At 32.9% G+C, this 14,932-nt stretch overlaps 2 protein-coding genes across 3 annotated transcripts; one reads left to right on the top strand and one right to left on the bottom strand.

The window, feature by feature from the left end:
• The first annotated feature begins 82 nt into the window (after positions 1-82).
• LOC108220809 (cell division control protein 6 homolog B) lies at positions 83-7,381 on the top strand. 2 transcript variants are annotated; one of them, XM_017394668.2, is made up of 18 exons: positions 83-221; positions 706-912; positions 1,013-1,109; positions 1,389-1,609; positions 2,405-2,479; positions 2,548-2,657; positions 2,973-3,079; positions 3,238-3,297; positions 3,803-3,876; positions 4,007-4,057; positions 4,346-4,395; positions 4,862-4,997; positions 5,431-5,520; positions 5,697-5,759; positions 5,858-5,953; positions 6,335-6,424; positions 6,577-6,668; positions 7,078-7,215. In XM_017394668.2, exons 2-17 carry the CDS (start codon positions 739-741, stop codon positions 6,607-6,609), a joined length of 1,527 nt encoding a protein of 508 aa, XP_017250157.1. In that variant the 5' UTR covers positions 83-221; positions 706-738; the 3' UTR covers positions 6,610-6,668; positions 7,078-7,215. The 2 variants fall into 2 exon arrangements, with proteins under 2 accessions (XP_017250157.1, XP_063950757.1); XM_064094687.1 differs by having other exon boundaries at positions 92-221; positions 633-912; positions 7,078-7,381.
• Positions 7,382-8,897: 1,516 nt separating this feature from the next.
• LOC108220944 (large ribosomal subunit protein uL10) lies at positions 8,898-12,043 on the bottom strand. The gene is made up of 5 exons (XM_017394842.2): positions 11,654-12,043; positions 10,940-11,008; positions 9,984-10,082; positions 9,515-9,907; positions 8,898-9,292 (listed from the first exon to the last, which is right to left on the bottom strand). The coding sequence occupies exons 1-5, from the start codon at positions 11,912-11,914 to the stop codon at positions 9,152-9,154; spliced, it is 963 nt and encodes a 320-aa protein (XP_017250331.1). The 5' UTR covers positions 11,915-12,043; the 3' UTR covers positions 8,898-9,151.
• Positions 12,044-14,932: the final 2,889 nt, after the last annotated feature.

The following is a 14,932-nucleotide window of genomic DNA, read 5'->3' as shown; positions in this document are numbered from 1 at the left end:
CTCAAAAACAAATGGCGGGAACAGGGCGCACATCCATCTTTCCCGCGTTAAAATTTATATTTTATGGTAGGTACGCGCCATTTCACCCCATATATACACACACATTTTTGTGTGTATATATCCATCTTCACACACTTACACACACTATATAGATCTCGCTTGTTGATCGCCGCCGGAGCTATCAATTCCGGTGAACTCTCGTCTCACTGCTCGCCGCTCAGGTAACGCCCTACCTACGTACATATCTTCTCATGTAAATATATTATTCATATTCATTAAGTTAATTGTTTACTAATTTGGTGAATTATTAATTAGCTTTAGTTGATTGTTTGTAATTGTTTGTGCTTAGAGTTTACGGATTTGTATTTTGTTGAATTGTTGTAAATGAGTACCAATTGTTCGATGAAAGTCCCCGGAGGTTTTCGGCGTTTCGGTTGGATTATAAACAGTTAAACTAAAAGGAAAAGTCTATATGATGTTAATATTGCTCAAACAATTTAGCATTAAGTTGAATTGTAATCGGTTGATGAGCTAAATGATTAATTTTATTGATTCGGTGATTGAAATTGCTCTAGAAAATGTATTTGTGTGCTCGTCTCCTGAGATGATTAATTGATTAAATTGATAATTAGGTTGGTTTGTCTTTATAAGTGGCTCCACATCTAATATTGGATTGCGCGCATCTCTTATTGGATTGCACCTCAGATTGATTAGGAAGGAAAGAATTCTGATCTAGCCATGCCGACAATTGTTGACCGTAACTTATCTCCAGCCACTGGTGAGGTCCAGACCGATGTTAACTCCACTCCTCGGAAACGAACGCTTAGATCTGATTCAGCTAAGCAAAGCAGTCCAATGAAGTTGAAATCTCCTCGGCGGTTCATTCTTGACAGCCCGAATAGTCCATCAACTGTAAGTTGTTTTTTGATTGTAATCAATTATATAGTTGTGTTGTTTAGTAATGACCTTTCATTATATAATGTATTCATTGTGTTTTTTTGTTATTTTACAGAGAGTTAAGACTGAGTTGGCTGAAAAATTGACTATAAAGACACCGGTGAAGAAATTGTCAGATAGTTTTCAGGATAAACCTGTATGGAATCCAACAGGTAACTACAGTTCAGCAGTGACCAAAGACTACCTATTTTATATAGAATAATAAAATCTTTTGAATTGCCTATACATTCTGGTAAATCTGTTCTGATTTTTATGTCTAGATTTGTTAAGTAATCCTTTTTTTTCCCTTTCTGTTAACCACTCCATCAGAAAGATAGAGGACTGTATTCAAGTGACAGACTGATTGTGGTGACTGGCTAGACCTTTGAATTGTGAGCTTGAGGCATTACACATTTGAATTATTAATTGTTGCTTTTCATGTGAATTTATAGATGTCAATCAACTGAGAACTGTAAAGGAGGCTTTGCATGTATCAACAGAGCAACCTACAGTGGTGTGCAGAGAAGATGAGCAGAAAAAGATATTGGAGTTCTGCAAACAATGTGTAAAACAAGAGAAATCTGGGAGCCTTTATGTATGTGGGTTGCCAGGGACCGGAAAATCACTGTCAATGGATAAGATTAAAGGATCTCTGATTGATTGGACACAGGAGGTATTCTTATTGCCTTGTTCAGTATATTATTCTAATGATTATAGTTGGTCTAAGTCTTCTATATCAGATGTATTTTTTTTTTAATAAAAAAAACTGACTTTTTTTTGCTCGTTTGGATGATCTTTTATTGCTTCATTTTTTTTCCTGTTGTTTTCTGTATAAGTAGTAAATCATTTCAATTCATTTCATAATCCATTAGTAGCCATGAAAGTCATTCTTGCAATTACTTCCAAATTTGCAAATGAGTGGAACTGAAATATGTGTCACATAATGAAATAAATGTTCTAATATATTGGTCTCTAAAATCATAATGAATTTTAGACACCAATATATATTGTTCATATTTGAGATCTTTTATTGGGGATCCTTCGCATTACTGTCTTGGTAGGAAAATTAAATCTGACATTTAAAGCAAATTTCTGAAATGGTAAAAGATGGTTTGCATGTAGCTTTGGAAGCTGTTTCTTCTAGCAATGCTATTACATTATAACATCAAATCTCCTCTTAATTATGCTACTTCAATCCCATGATTAACATATCCAGGTGACATGCACAGGTTGCATTATGTTTTCTTGTTGAATACCTCTATTTGCTTTTTACTTGTACTACTGAGATTTACATGTTTGGAAAGTATGAACTTACTTCGATCTGCGGAAGCCTTTTGAATCTTTGAGTGATGTGCGATGATTTCAATGTTAGAATTGAAGATTGTGCTAAATTTTATGCAAACGTATGGCGTATTGGACAATTTGACATTAGTTTTTACTGAATTGTATTGTATGGTATTATTTTCAGGAGGGTCTTCAGTCACCGGATGTTTTTGCATTAAATTGTACTTCATTAACTAATACCTCTGACATTTTTACAAAGGTACCAATATCAGTATTAAAATCATTGCATTCTATGTACATGTGCTCACAGTCTAATGTTGCTCACAGATTCTTACAAGTTGCCAACCACAAACGAAAATCAGAGGTCCAACTTCACCTTTAAAGCAACTTCAGAACTTTTATTCTCAAAAGCAACAGTCATCTGGAACGAGAATGATGTAAGGATCATGCTTCCATTTATTGGTGTGGTATACTGCTCAGTCTATAGAAATCACAATTATCTGCGCATATTTAATAAACATGATAATGTTAAGACATAAACAAAAGAAGTTTTAATCTCTAGAGCATACTTTTTCCATACTACAAGTGTTTAAATCGGTCTGGACTTGTAATTTGATGATTTGGACTAAATGATCAGAGAAGAATCACTATGTTTTTGAGAGTCCTTTTCTTTTGAACATTACGATGCCTCTTATTATGACTGACTGTAATTCAACAACATAAGTATGCTTAATAATATGTTATTGATACAGGCTGATTATTGCTGATGAGTTGGATTATCTGATTACAAAAGATCGCTCTGTGCTTCATGATCTATTTCTGCTAACAACAAAACCGTTCTCCAGATGCATATTGATAGGTGTGATTATGGCACTCATGCTTTCATGTCTTTCTTCTTCAAAGTACTAGGCATGATTTTATTTCTTTTTGTTTTCCCACTAGCTTAACTCCAGGGTAATTAATGGTAAGCTCAGAAGTTGTAAGACTTCTCCTTAATCGCTTCACTTACATATGCAGGTATAGCAAATGCCATTGATCTTGCAGACCGGTTCCTGCCAAAACTGCAGTCCCTAAATTGTGAGTAATTGCTCCTATTTGATTAACTATTTTATATGCCAGTTTTTTTAATGACACTGGTGTTCTCGATATTTTAGACTATTGAGCTTGTTATAAATTCAGAGAATGAAGTTGTGATTGTGTATCCTAATAAGTGCCGCAGCATGTTTGAACTCAATTCATGTTTAGGTGTTAAAGGATGCCAATATTTAGGCTTAGTTATTTTTTTCCCTTCTTTCAGAGAGTAACATTACGTTAACCATATGTTCCTACATATAAATCAAATGCAGTGTATCAATTATGATTAACCCAGCATATCTACATTATTCTAAGTTTTTCAGACTGTTCTGATGAGTCTACAAACTGAAACTACTGAGAGTTGGAGCAAGGAGTATTATATAATTTTCTTATTAAGTCCATCCAGAAACATCACCAACAAAACTATTTCTATATTCTATACATGAGAAGAATTTGAATCAGTTATTCGGGATGAAATGCATCTTAATTTTTGCCGCTCTTTTGCTAGGCAAGCCTATGGTTGTGACTTTTCGAGCCTACTCCAAGGATCAGATAATCAAGATAATTCAACAGCGCTTAAGGGTAAATGTTGGCCTCGGCCTTAATTATTATTCACCTTTGTGAAACTTATAAATGGGTGTGCCTTGTGTTGCCGATACCTATATAATTTCTCTAATACTTTCTTTCTTTGAACTTGAAACCACTATGACAGGTCCTTCCTTATACTGTGTTTCAACCACAAGCATTGGAATTCTGTGCCAGAGTGAGTACATGACAATCTATGTTTCCTGTTATTTGTTTCTTCCCTATTATATAATTTCCTTGGGGATCTGTAAAACTTTAATGATGATTATAAAGGTGAGAATGATCTTAGTCCAGGACAGTTTTATGTTACAAATACAAATTTAGATATAAGAATCATAAATGGTTACTGAATTGTAATTGATAATTTATATTTGATGGATGAACTTTTTGGGAATAATATTATATGGTACAAAAATAATACTATAAGGTAAACGTAACAGTGCATGATATATTTTTCTGATTGCAGAAAGTTGCATCTGCTTCTGGGGACATGAGGAAAGCACTTGGAATTTGCAGGTTAGGGTGATTATGGTTGAATTAATCTGTTTGTACCTGGACTGCATAATAGCACCAACTGACACTTGTGTTAATATCGCCAAGTCTGACAATAGTTATATGATTTTAGCCAGAGGTGTTTTTCGATTATTTGTGAGTTCCACAGAGTTTAGGTGTCTACACAACACATGCCTTCATATAAACTATATAACATCATAGGAAACATAAATTTTGTTCACAAAATTTAATAATCTTAGCAATGTCAGATCACAATCAGAACACGGATATATATTAAAATATGCATCACATAATAAAGTATTTGCAGTTTTTGGAATGCTATTGTAGGTGTCTTACATGCCTCCAGTAGAAGATTAACAAACTAAGATAGCTAGAATGTAGTCCAGAAGATAAGAGAATCAATTTATTCTGTAATGAATTTTCTTGTTTTGCCAGCTCTGACTTTATATCAATATGTTGTTTTGTTCAGGAGTGCGATTGAGATTTTAGAAGTTGAGCTCAAAGAAACTACATCTGATGTGAATATTTCAGTCATAGATAATGGTTTTTCTGATCAAACAACAGCTGCTGCTGGTGAGATTTTGAAACTGCAAGAAAAGAATGTAGTAAGTGCTCACTTCTCCCTTTGGTTTTAAATTTTGATGGTGCAAGTACCCTTAAATTTTATTAGCGGCTATTTGGTCAACGAATTGCTGAGTTTGTTGTATAGGAGGCTAGATAGAAAACAGCTAGCTGTAACTAATTGTTATGAATGATAAGTAGTACAAATTTCTTTCAACAAATTTATCTGATGGAATTTTTCTTCAAATATTAATTTCGTCTTAAACAATTTATTCTATATCTACTCTCAGTATTGTTTGCAACATGGTCAACATGTGTAGGATGTTCTAGCCACAGGTTTCTTAATATTGATGACTTACCTATAATGAATATCTTCTAAATGATTCAACTAATGGATAATATAATCTAATAATTATGTTCCTTCTGTTACCTTTTGTATAGTCACTTAAATCATTTGGTCCTGTACTGTAACTACAGGTGAGGATAGATCATATGGCTCTTGCTTTGTCAAAGGCTTATAGATCGCCAGTAGTTGAGACTATACAATCCCTTCCACAGCATCAGCAGGTAATTTATCTTTCTGTAATGAAATATTACAGAAATTCAAATACTTACGCACATGCCTCAACAGAGGCTTGAATCCTTGACTTCTTGCTACCAGTTGAAAAGTAGTTATATTTGTGTCTGAAAAATATCTGTATTACCTCGCTAAGATTCTAAGACCCATTTAATTGTTTGAGCAGATAATCCTGTGTTCGGCTGTGGTGCTGTTCCGCAGGGCTAAAAAAGATACAACTATTGGGGAGGTATGCTTTTTACTATAATGAAATATTAAAAATCACTTTAATTTGGTGGCAACTGCTGGATCTATTTACATTATTTAATTTTTTATTTGTTGATGCAGCTAAACAAGTCTTACATGGACATCTGCAAAACAACGCAAATACCACCGATAGGAATAATGGAACTTTCAAGTATGTGCAGAGTGCTTAGTGACCAGGTACAGAGAAAGCTCTGAGTATTAAGGATGCAATCTGAATTGACCTTTGTTAGAAGCAGTAGCCATTTTGGATGATATGATATATTTTTTAATCAGCACTTAGGGACTCTTGGTCCTAGACTTTTGTGATGAAATATAAAATATCCTTTACGCATTCTTGCCATGCCTAGTTGATGAAATAAAACTGCACCTATATGAATGCCAGATCGAAACAATTTAATATTGAAAGTCCCTGGTCCTCTTAACTAAATTTGTTCTTAGCTTACTCTTAACTTTCGTCCTATAGTTTTCTGCGTTTGTTGTATTCACCAATATACCCCATCTAGGACAACAATCACTATTGATAGATGGTAAATATATGATAGATCATTTGACGTGCAGGGTATTCTTAAGCTTGGTCAATCTCGAGAAGAAAAATTGAGACGAGTTTCACTAAAGATAGATGAAGCAGACATTACTTTTGCATTGCAGGTATAACAAACTTATTTGGTATCCTATTTGTGCACTCATGGAGTCATGGTCAATCTACTTGTATCTTTTTCTTGAGTTTCTTTTTCCTTAATATTTTCATTGCGCACAGTTAGCAAATATTATTGTGTTCACTCATTAAGTATCTGAAACAGGGTGTTCGCTACTTCCGAAATTGTCTTCAATAAACTATTGCAATGTTCTCAACAGTCAATTTGTGGCGCCTTTGAAGCATCTGTTTAAAATGGTTAGAGATCATTCCCGTGTATTTTTTTATTTTTTTTGTATAATCCATCATGAAATAAAGTCATGCATGAATTTTTTTGTATATTCTCCAACTGTTTTTGTAAAATGATATACAATTTACTAGTTGAGTCCATTTGACATCTATATAGGATTTTAGGCACTAGGTGCTAGTTTGACAGAATGCATGATATAGTAGGAAAATACTAGTTACCATTACAAATAAATAGGTTGATCAGAATGATGTAGATTCAGAATGATATTAAGGTATTAAAATGCATGTGTGCAGTGTCCTGCTCTTATAATTTGAGGAAAAGAATTTGCTCCACCTATAATGCAAAGTCCGCTTTCCTGTGTGGACTGCTCCATTGATCACAGAGATGCCTAGTTTAACTTTTTTGCACGATATGCAGGTAATAGGTGCTAAGCCTGTGGTTTCAAGGTAGATGAGTCCAGCCATTCTAACTCTGCTGATGCTTCAACCAATTATCGTTAGATCAGAAATCAAGAATAGATGTTAGCTACAGCCTACACACATAGTAAGACTTGCAATTTAGTAATTGCATTTGAATATACAGATAGAGATTGTAATCACATGGTCGAATCGACTATACGAGATAGTGATGTAGAACCTCAGAATTTAATTTACACAATATGTTGCTTTTATTATGTAAACATGTCAATTATTCAATTTATACGAAGTTAAGTTTTGATTTATCTTGCTGAGCTTATTTTTGACAAGTGACAAGGTAAGTGGATACAGCCCCCTATGTCAAATTTGGCTAAACACTAGCATGTGACTTTAAAAGTCCCTATAAAATACATTTGAATCTAACATTGCTAGTTTCGGAAATTTCGTTTATTGTTGACAAAAAATCTTTTAACATCTACTTATTACTTGATACCAGTGTTGTAAAAAGCGGAAATCGGACTTAGTCGGTGAAGGCACCGTCCAGCGATTAATCGGATAATCGGAGATTAATCGGAGTGATTAATCGGATCATTAATCGTAATCAATTTAATATTATTTTTTTAATTATATATATATTTATATAATTATATATAATATAAATTTATAGTCTTATAAAATCAAATGAATTGATGATTTTTTATAACACAAAACATGATAAAAGTCGAGTCATCTCATATATAAACTTGAATTTGATTGAATTTGCGAAAAAAGATATTGCAAATTTATGTAATTAGAGTTTGGGAGCTAATGAAAGAATGAAAGGTAATAAAAACAACTTTAATTTATGTGTCATTTCCGTGACTTTTGTTTTATTTAAAATTAAATTTAAAATTTTAAAAATAAATTGCTTTTTATTTAATTTTTTTTAAATTCACCGATTTTTGACCGACTTTTTCCGATTAATCCCGACTTTTAACCGATTAATCCCGATTTTTATAAAAAACGATTTTTTCACCGATTAACGCTTAATCGAGACGGTAGCCGACCGAACAACGATTAATCGGCGATTAATCCCGATTAATCGCCGACTTTTAGAACACTGCTTGATACTATGAAATTTACAAACAAAGATGTTAAGAAATAAGGTTTAGTTGTCCCAGAATGGAACACCCAACAGTTTTACTATATGGTTAAAAAAATGCGAGTTAAAATAAGTATTTTTAGATTTCTGATAAATTGTTTGATAATTCTTTTGAAAAATATGTGAGGACTTAATTTCTCTAAAAGCAGCTTTTGAAAAAAATATTATTTAAAAAACTAATTTTAAATTTATCAAATAATTTTGTAAGAGCTTTTTACAAAAAAGTTATGTTATCTACCCAAACAGGACAAATTGGCCTTCCAATGACCATGATTACTAATATGATTTTTTTTTAAGATACACATTGATGATCACTTTTCTGTAACCCTTTCATAAAAAAAAATCCATCAACAAAAATTTGATATCTAAAAATTAGTAGTATCTGACCTTTGTTACAATCATTCTTGAGGGTCAAACTTTGATATTTACTGATAATTACATCCGACAAATATGGCATATCCAGCCATGAAAATTCCTCTTTTTTTTTTTTGACAGAAGCCTTGAAAAATCTTTAAGAGAGAAGATTTTTTTTATTTTTTTTTAAAACAAATCCATATTTATGCCCATTCCTAGTAGATTTCACACTTAACTAAAAGTAAAATAATCCAGCAGATCTCAGAGAACTCTTATTTTCTTAGCATGGGGTAGATTTAGAACTCTTGATAACAACTAGGGTCATATGAAAACCAGAGAGAATTAGAGGTTTTAGCAAGCATCTAAATGTTCAGAAGATTATTTAACCCTCGGCAGATTTGGAACTTAAACGGCCAACAACTTGGAACGTTCCTACTTCCTAGCATCCAGCAGATTCAAACGTTAAACAAAGCATAGGAATAAGGTCTTACAAAAGCAAGCAAAGCAGATTGTCTTTAGACATATGACTACTAAACTCTCTCAGCATTCGAGTGTCATTAGCAAAACGACTAGACTCATCTTAATCGAACAAACCAGACACCAGATCATCATCTGACTCCTCTTCTGGTTCTTCCTTCTTAGCTTCCTCCTTTGCAGGAGCTGCCTGACCACCAGATGGAGCAGCAGTCGCAGCCACAGTGCTAGCAAACTTAGAAGGATCCTGAGAAGTCAAATATTCAAAATGATTTATCATTCCCAGCTAGGATAAACAAAACAATACGATAAACTTTGATAGTGTGGAGAAATATATTTGGTAGCCAGACTGCTAATAATGAGTTTGTAGGAAACTCGTTTTTAACTTGGAGAAAGACAGGGCATACTTGAACATTGCCTCGGACAAATAATATATAACTGGTATTTTAGTTTCACTTCAATTACTGACCTTCAAAAACTCCTTTATTTTCTCAGCCTGCTTGAAAGTATAATCTGTTGCCACACTCAAAGCCAAGACATTTTTGTAGGCATTGATGAACATGGATGGTGCTGCAGCAATACTTGGGTAGGAAATAGAAAGGGCAACAGCAGCAACATTTGCCAACGCATTTGCAAACTTAAGTGCAACATCATCTTCAGTGAGTTCAAGAATATCTGGACTAAGGACAGAGCCATTGTCATAAGCTGACTTCACAATTAGGCCATATGAAAAGGGCCTCAGACCAAGCTTTGACAGAAGGGCAGCTTCAGAGGACCCAACCTTGTCCCCCTTCTTGATCAGATCCACGTTTGTTGTTATCTCCACCGTCCCTTTGTTGATTTTAGTGGGAATATTAAGCACCTGGAAATGTAGAAGCAATGTTATAGCAGTCACATTGAGCAATTCTGTTTCTAACTACTTACATCAGCAAAATAACCTGAAAGAAGGATGTCTGGGATGGATCAAGCCCTGTGTTTCCAGGGGGCACAACGACATCAATTTGAGCAATGAGGCCAACACGTGCAGGAGCTCCAACCTGATGAAGCAAGCATTTTCAAGATGGACAGATAGTGAAAATGAAGTCTAAAACATGCTGACTACCATATGTCAACACAAGAGACTACTCACATCCTTAATTACTAAGATTGAATAAACTAAATATACTGGATTCTTCCAAGCAAGTGTAAAGTAGTTTTACACACTTCTTCTGTAGAAGTATAATATAAAATTAGTAAAGGCTAGTCCCCGAGTAGTAAAATTAAACATTTTGAAACAAAACATTGATGATCACAGATCATCCACAAAAGGTGTTCCCCTCATAATGATAAAATTATTTGAACCGCTTATTAGAAAAGTTGGAGCAATTTTCATTGTTACAGTTCCGTCTGTTAAAATCAGGTCCACTTTACAAAATTACAGAACTCAGAGTTTGATGATAAACTCAGACACATTAACAATAATCACAGAACTGCACATGTCATTCTCATATCCATCACAATATTGATTATATGTTACTGGAATCAGATACGATATGTTGAGAAATTTACTTTCTCAACTTTCCAACTTCCAATAGTTAAATAACATCTGAAGATGCCTAACATAAAGAAAAAATTACTTGATGATTCTACTTGGAACATCTTCCGTATAAGATTATTGTATAACCATACAAGTGTGCAGAATATCATAGGTGGAGGGGCCATCTGTTTGCGGTACAAGGAAATGAAACAAAGACATGTGTGTAGATAAATAACTGAAGCAACACACATCAACTTTGTTGTTGTACAAGGAATAATAATCATACAAGAACTTGTAGAAAAAATAATAAATATGTTAGAATAATATTCACAAACTCACAGACTGACAGCTACCATATTAAAGCATCAATGTACATACCTTATATTTGGCAATTTCATCACTCACTTCCTTCAGATCACCCTTGGTAAATATCAAACCCACATTTCCCTGTATCATAAACAGAGCCGTATTAACAAATATTAGTTCCATTCTTACAGATCGCAACTCCGGAAAATAATGAAAAATATATTAAAATACCAACAAACGTCCTTACTAAATATTTAAGGAAGTAATTAATCTCGCATCACATATTATAATAAACTTTTAACACGATATGAATTAATTTCATCATTCTCTGTTTACAGAACTACAGATTCCCACAGGCCACAAATAACAATCAATATGTCATAAATCGGAACCTCTCATAATTCTACAAAACCAAAAAATAATATATAGAATCCTTCCATAACAATCCAGATCTAAACAACCCTCTGTTTAAATTTTTTTCTTAAGACCTCCAAAATAGTAGTCAAAAATAATTATCACAACTGTATGTACTGTTCCATAATGACAGTAATAAAAGTAACAAGTGTGTTTGTAAGACAGAGCCACTGAGTGAGTGAGAAAGAGAGAGAGAGAGAGGAAGAGAGGGGGAGAGAGGGAGAGGGATGGAGGGGAGAGGGAGAGGGAGAGGGAGATGGGGAGGGAGAGAGGGAGGGAGAGAGGGAGGGAGAGAGAGAGAGAGAGAGAGAGAGAGAGAGAGAGAGAGAGAAGTGTAAGGTGACACATATCAGATGAATGAAGCGCAAGTACCACAAGGAGAGGAATGAGGCTAAGAATGGCAGTATTTCCGGTCTTCTCAGCATGAACACGAATAGACCTCTTCATCATCGTATTCTTCCCCATCAAAATGATAGAATCACCCCTCAACCCAGCCCTGATCCCCTGCAACTGATTCGACCCAACATTATCAACCCCCACAATAAGTATCTGGTTATAAATATCCAGCAGCTTGCACAGCTTCTCGTCGTACGCTATCTTCTTCTCCGTTCTCGCTCCTCTTCCCACCGCCATCGTCCTACTAGGGTTTTCTTTCTAGAGAGAGAGTGTGTGTGATGAGAGAGAGTAATGATAGCTGGGTTTGTTACTGGACGAGAAAGTGGTGCCCTGAAATGGGAATGGGGGAGTTGAGAGGTCTCGTATGTATGCATGTACTATCATGTGTTCTTATGGTAATCTTCAGTTTTTGTCCGTACACGTGGTGCTTTCATTTTCGTGGGTTTCATCGGACGGCTGAGACTGTTTCTGTGGTTTTCATGGTTTTGTTTCACACTTTCACTTTATTTACTGGTCTTGTATTTCTGAAATTTGTTTCCTATATTTTTGTTATTCTGGTGGTCTCGTCGTCTCGACCACTGAATTCACACAAACTAATATTAAATTCTTAACTATTACTCCCTCGGTCCCTTCATTTTTATTATGTTATTTTTGGCATGTTTGTCGATATTTTAATTTTTATTCAAGAAAAAAAATTAAAAAAAATTATGGAACTATATTTTATAAAAATCTCAAAATGTGTGCAAATAATGTACGTAAACTGTTCAGAGAGACGGAGAGAGTATTACTCGCACAACTCATATCTTGAAATTAATAATATATGTATAAGTTATATTTTACGGAATGTCTATAAACACATACTCCATCCGTCCCAGCCATTTGTATACAAATGGTTGGGACACGGAGACCAAGAAATTGTATAAGAAATGAGTAATGTTAGATGAAAAGTGGATATAGTGGTGGAACCCGTTTATATTTAATACTCCCTCCGTTTCAAATTAGATGTCCACTTTCAAAAAATCACACAGTTTAAGAAAAGTGGTTGTTCACTAATTAATTGTATTAAATGAGCATAATATGTGGTGTGAGATTGATCTAGAAAATATAAATAAGAGATATGTGGAGGAGAATTGACTTAGGAAATATAATTTTGCATTGAAAGTTGAAGTGGACAAGTAATTTGAAACAAAAAGTTATCTTGAAAATGGACATGTAAATTGAAACGGAGGGAGTAATAGATTTGAGATAGTGGATGTAATAGTGTTTATCTATACTATATACTGTAATAAGCCAACATGGGTATAATTTCTAGTCCAAGGTTTTAGTTATATTTTTTGGTTTGGTACTCTCCTTTTGGTACTACAAGTCTACAAATGTGAAGTCTATTAGTATTATAAATAGTTTCAAATACTAAAAACACTCATGACAATACATTATCATATAATACGTACTTCATTAAAAAAATTATAATGATGTTATAAATAAAATTATAAATATACAATTTTGAATATCTTTTTTTAACAAGAACCTTCATATAATTCAAACCAAGATTACAAAATTACGTTGAAATTCGATTGATTACATTACTAAATCTTTCAAACGTATTACACGATCGGCTATGTTTGGAAAATATTAGAATTTTCTGATTTTTTAATTTTTAAATCTACGTGTACTAAATTCGGATTAAATGTACTAAAATCCTAATATATATATATATATATATATATATATATATATATATATATATATATATATATATATATAGGGTCAGGTTCGAGATAGAACCAAGTTATTGTTAGAACTTAGAACTCGCTAAGGACCATTAGATCTAAGTATATTATATGGTTGAGATTGAAATTACATTTAATTACGAAGTACTATATGCATTAAATATGTACATATTTATGACCATTAACTAATCACTTTAAATAAAATGACTTACTTACCTTAACTAGTTTTAGTTTTAATTATAATTATTATATATTGCTGCAGTATACTCTATTTTGTAAATAGATTATACTGCAGCAATATATAATTATTATATATTGCTGCAGTATACTCTATTTTTATGTCATATATTCATTAAAACAAAAAATACTATTGCAGTATATCATAAATTATACTCTTACACTATTGTCAAACTAATACAAAAATAACATAACCATAGTATATACCATTGCAGTATATGTAAGTAATAGATAAAATAATAGATTCAATTCAGAAACACGATATAAGCCGAAATGAAATAATTAGTGAATTCATTATTTTATCCGTAACTTTTTTTTTTTTGACAATGCAGACTTATATGCCTTACAAATTAGTATCTGTTTTAATACTTTTCGGGTGAGCCAGAGTCGAACCCAGGTCTCCCGGGACAACAGAGGATAAACCCATCACTTGGGCTATCCAATCGTGCTCATCCGTAACTTAAATATACTGCAATGATATACCATAGTATATTTATGAATTGATTTGATTTTTTTATCTATTACTTAATTAGATATGCTGCAATGGTATACTATAATTATATCATGTGTGATATATTTCCTGAAATAGTGAGATATGATATATAATTTATTACCTAATATAATGTAAAATATAATGTGTGCTTTAATGAGGGGAGATATTAAATGATTTAATATATATGCCCTTTAGATCACAGCCATAGATTTTAAATAAATCTGACGGATGTCTACGGTTCTAATTTCTAATTCTAGTATAGGTTCTGATTTGAACCACACCCTATATATATATATATATATATATATATAAATATATATATATATATATATGGTGGGGTTCAAATCGGAACCAATATTATAATTAGAACTTAGGACCACACACATCCATTAGATGAATATGGATTTAATGGTCATGATCTACCTAGCTATATAAATATAAATTAAAACTACATGCTATTTAAAATACTTACCTCATATATAGATCATTATTACAAATCATAATAATCATTAACTATTCCCTACTTACAATAATAATTAATTAATATCTATGCATTCAAATCAAACATACAACATGATGTAATTCTCAACCAATTTTAATAATATAATATTAAAAAACAAAATTTTTTGTTGCAGTACATATAATATTACAAAACACGAGATTCTGCTGCAGTACATATCTAGCTCATATAATATTACAAACACGAGATTCTGCTACAGTACATTTGTTGCTCATGTAATATTATAAAACACGATATTTTCTGCTGCAGTACATATGTAACTCATAAAATATTAC

Source organism: Daucus carota, chromosome 5 (assembly GCF_001625215.2).
Source record: "Daucus carota subsp. sativus chromosome 5, DH1 v3.0, whole genome shotgun sequence".
Taxonomy (NCBI): domain Eukaryota; kingdom Viridiplantae; phylum Streptophyta; class Magnoliopsida; order Apiales; family Apiaceae; genus Daucus; species Daucus carota.
Note: the sequence above shows the minus strand (reverse complement) of the source record. Positions and strands in the feature narration are given on the sequence as shown.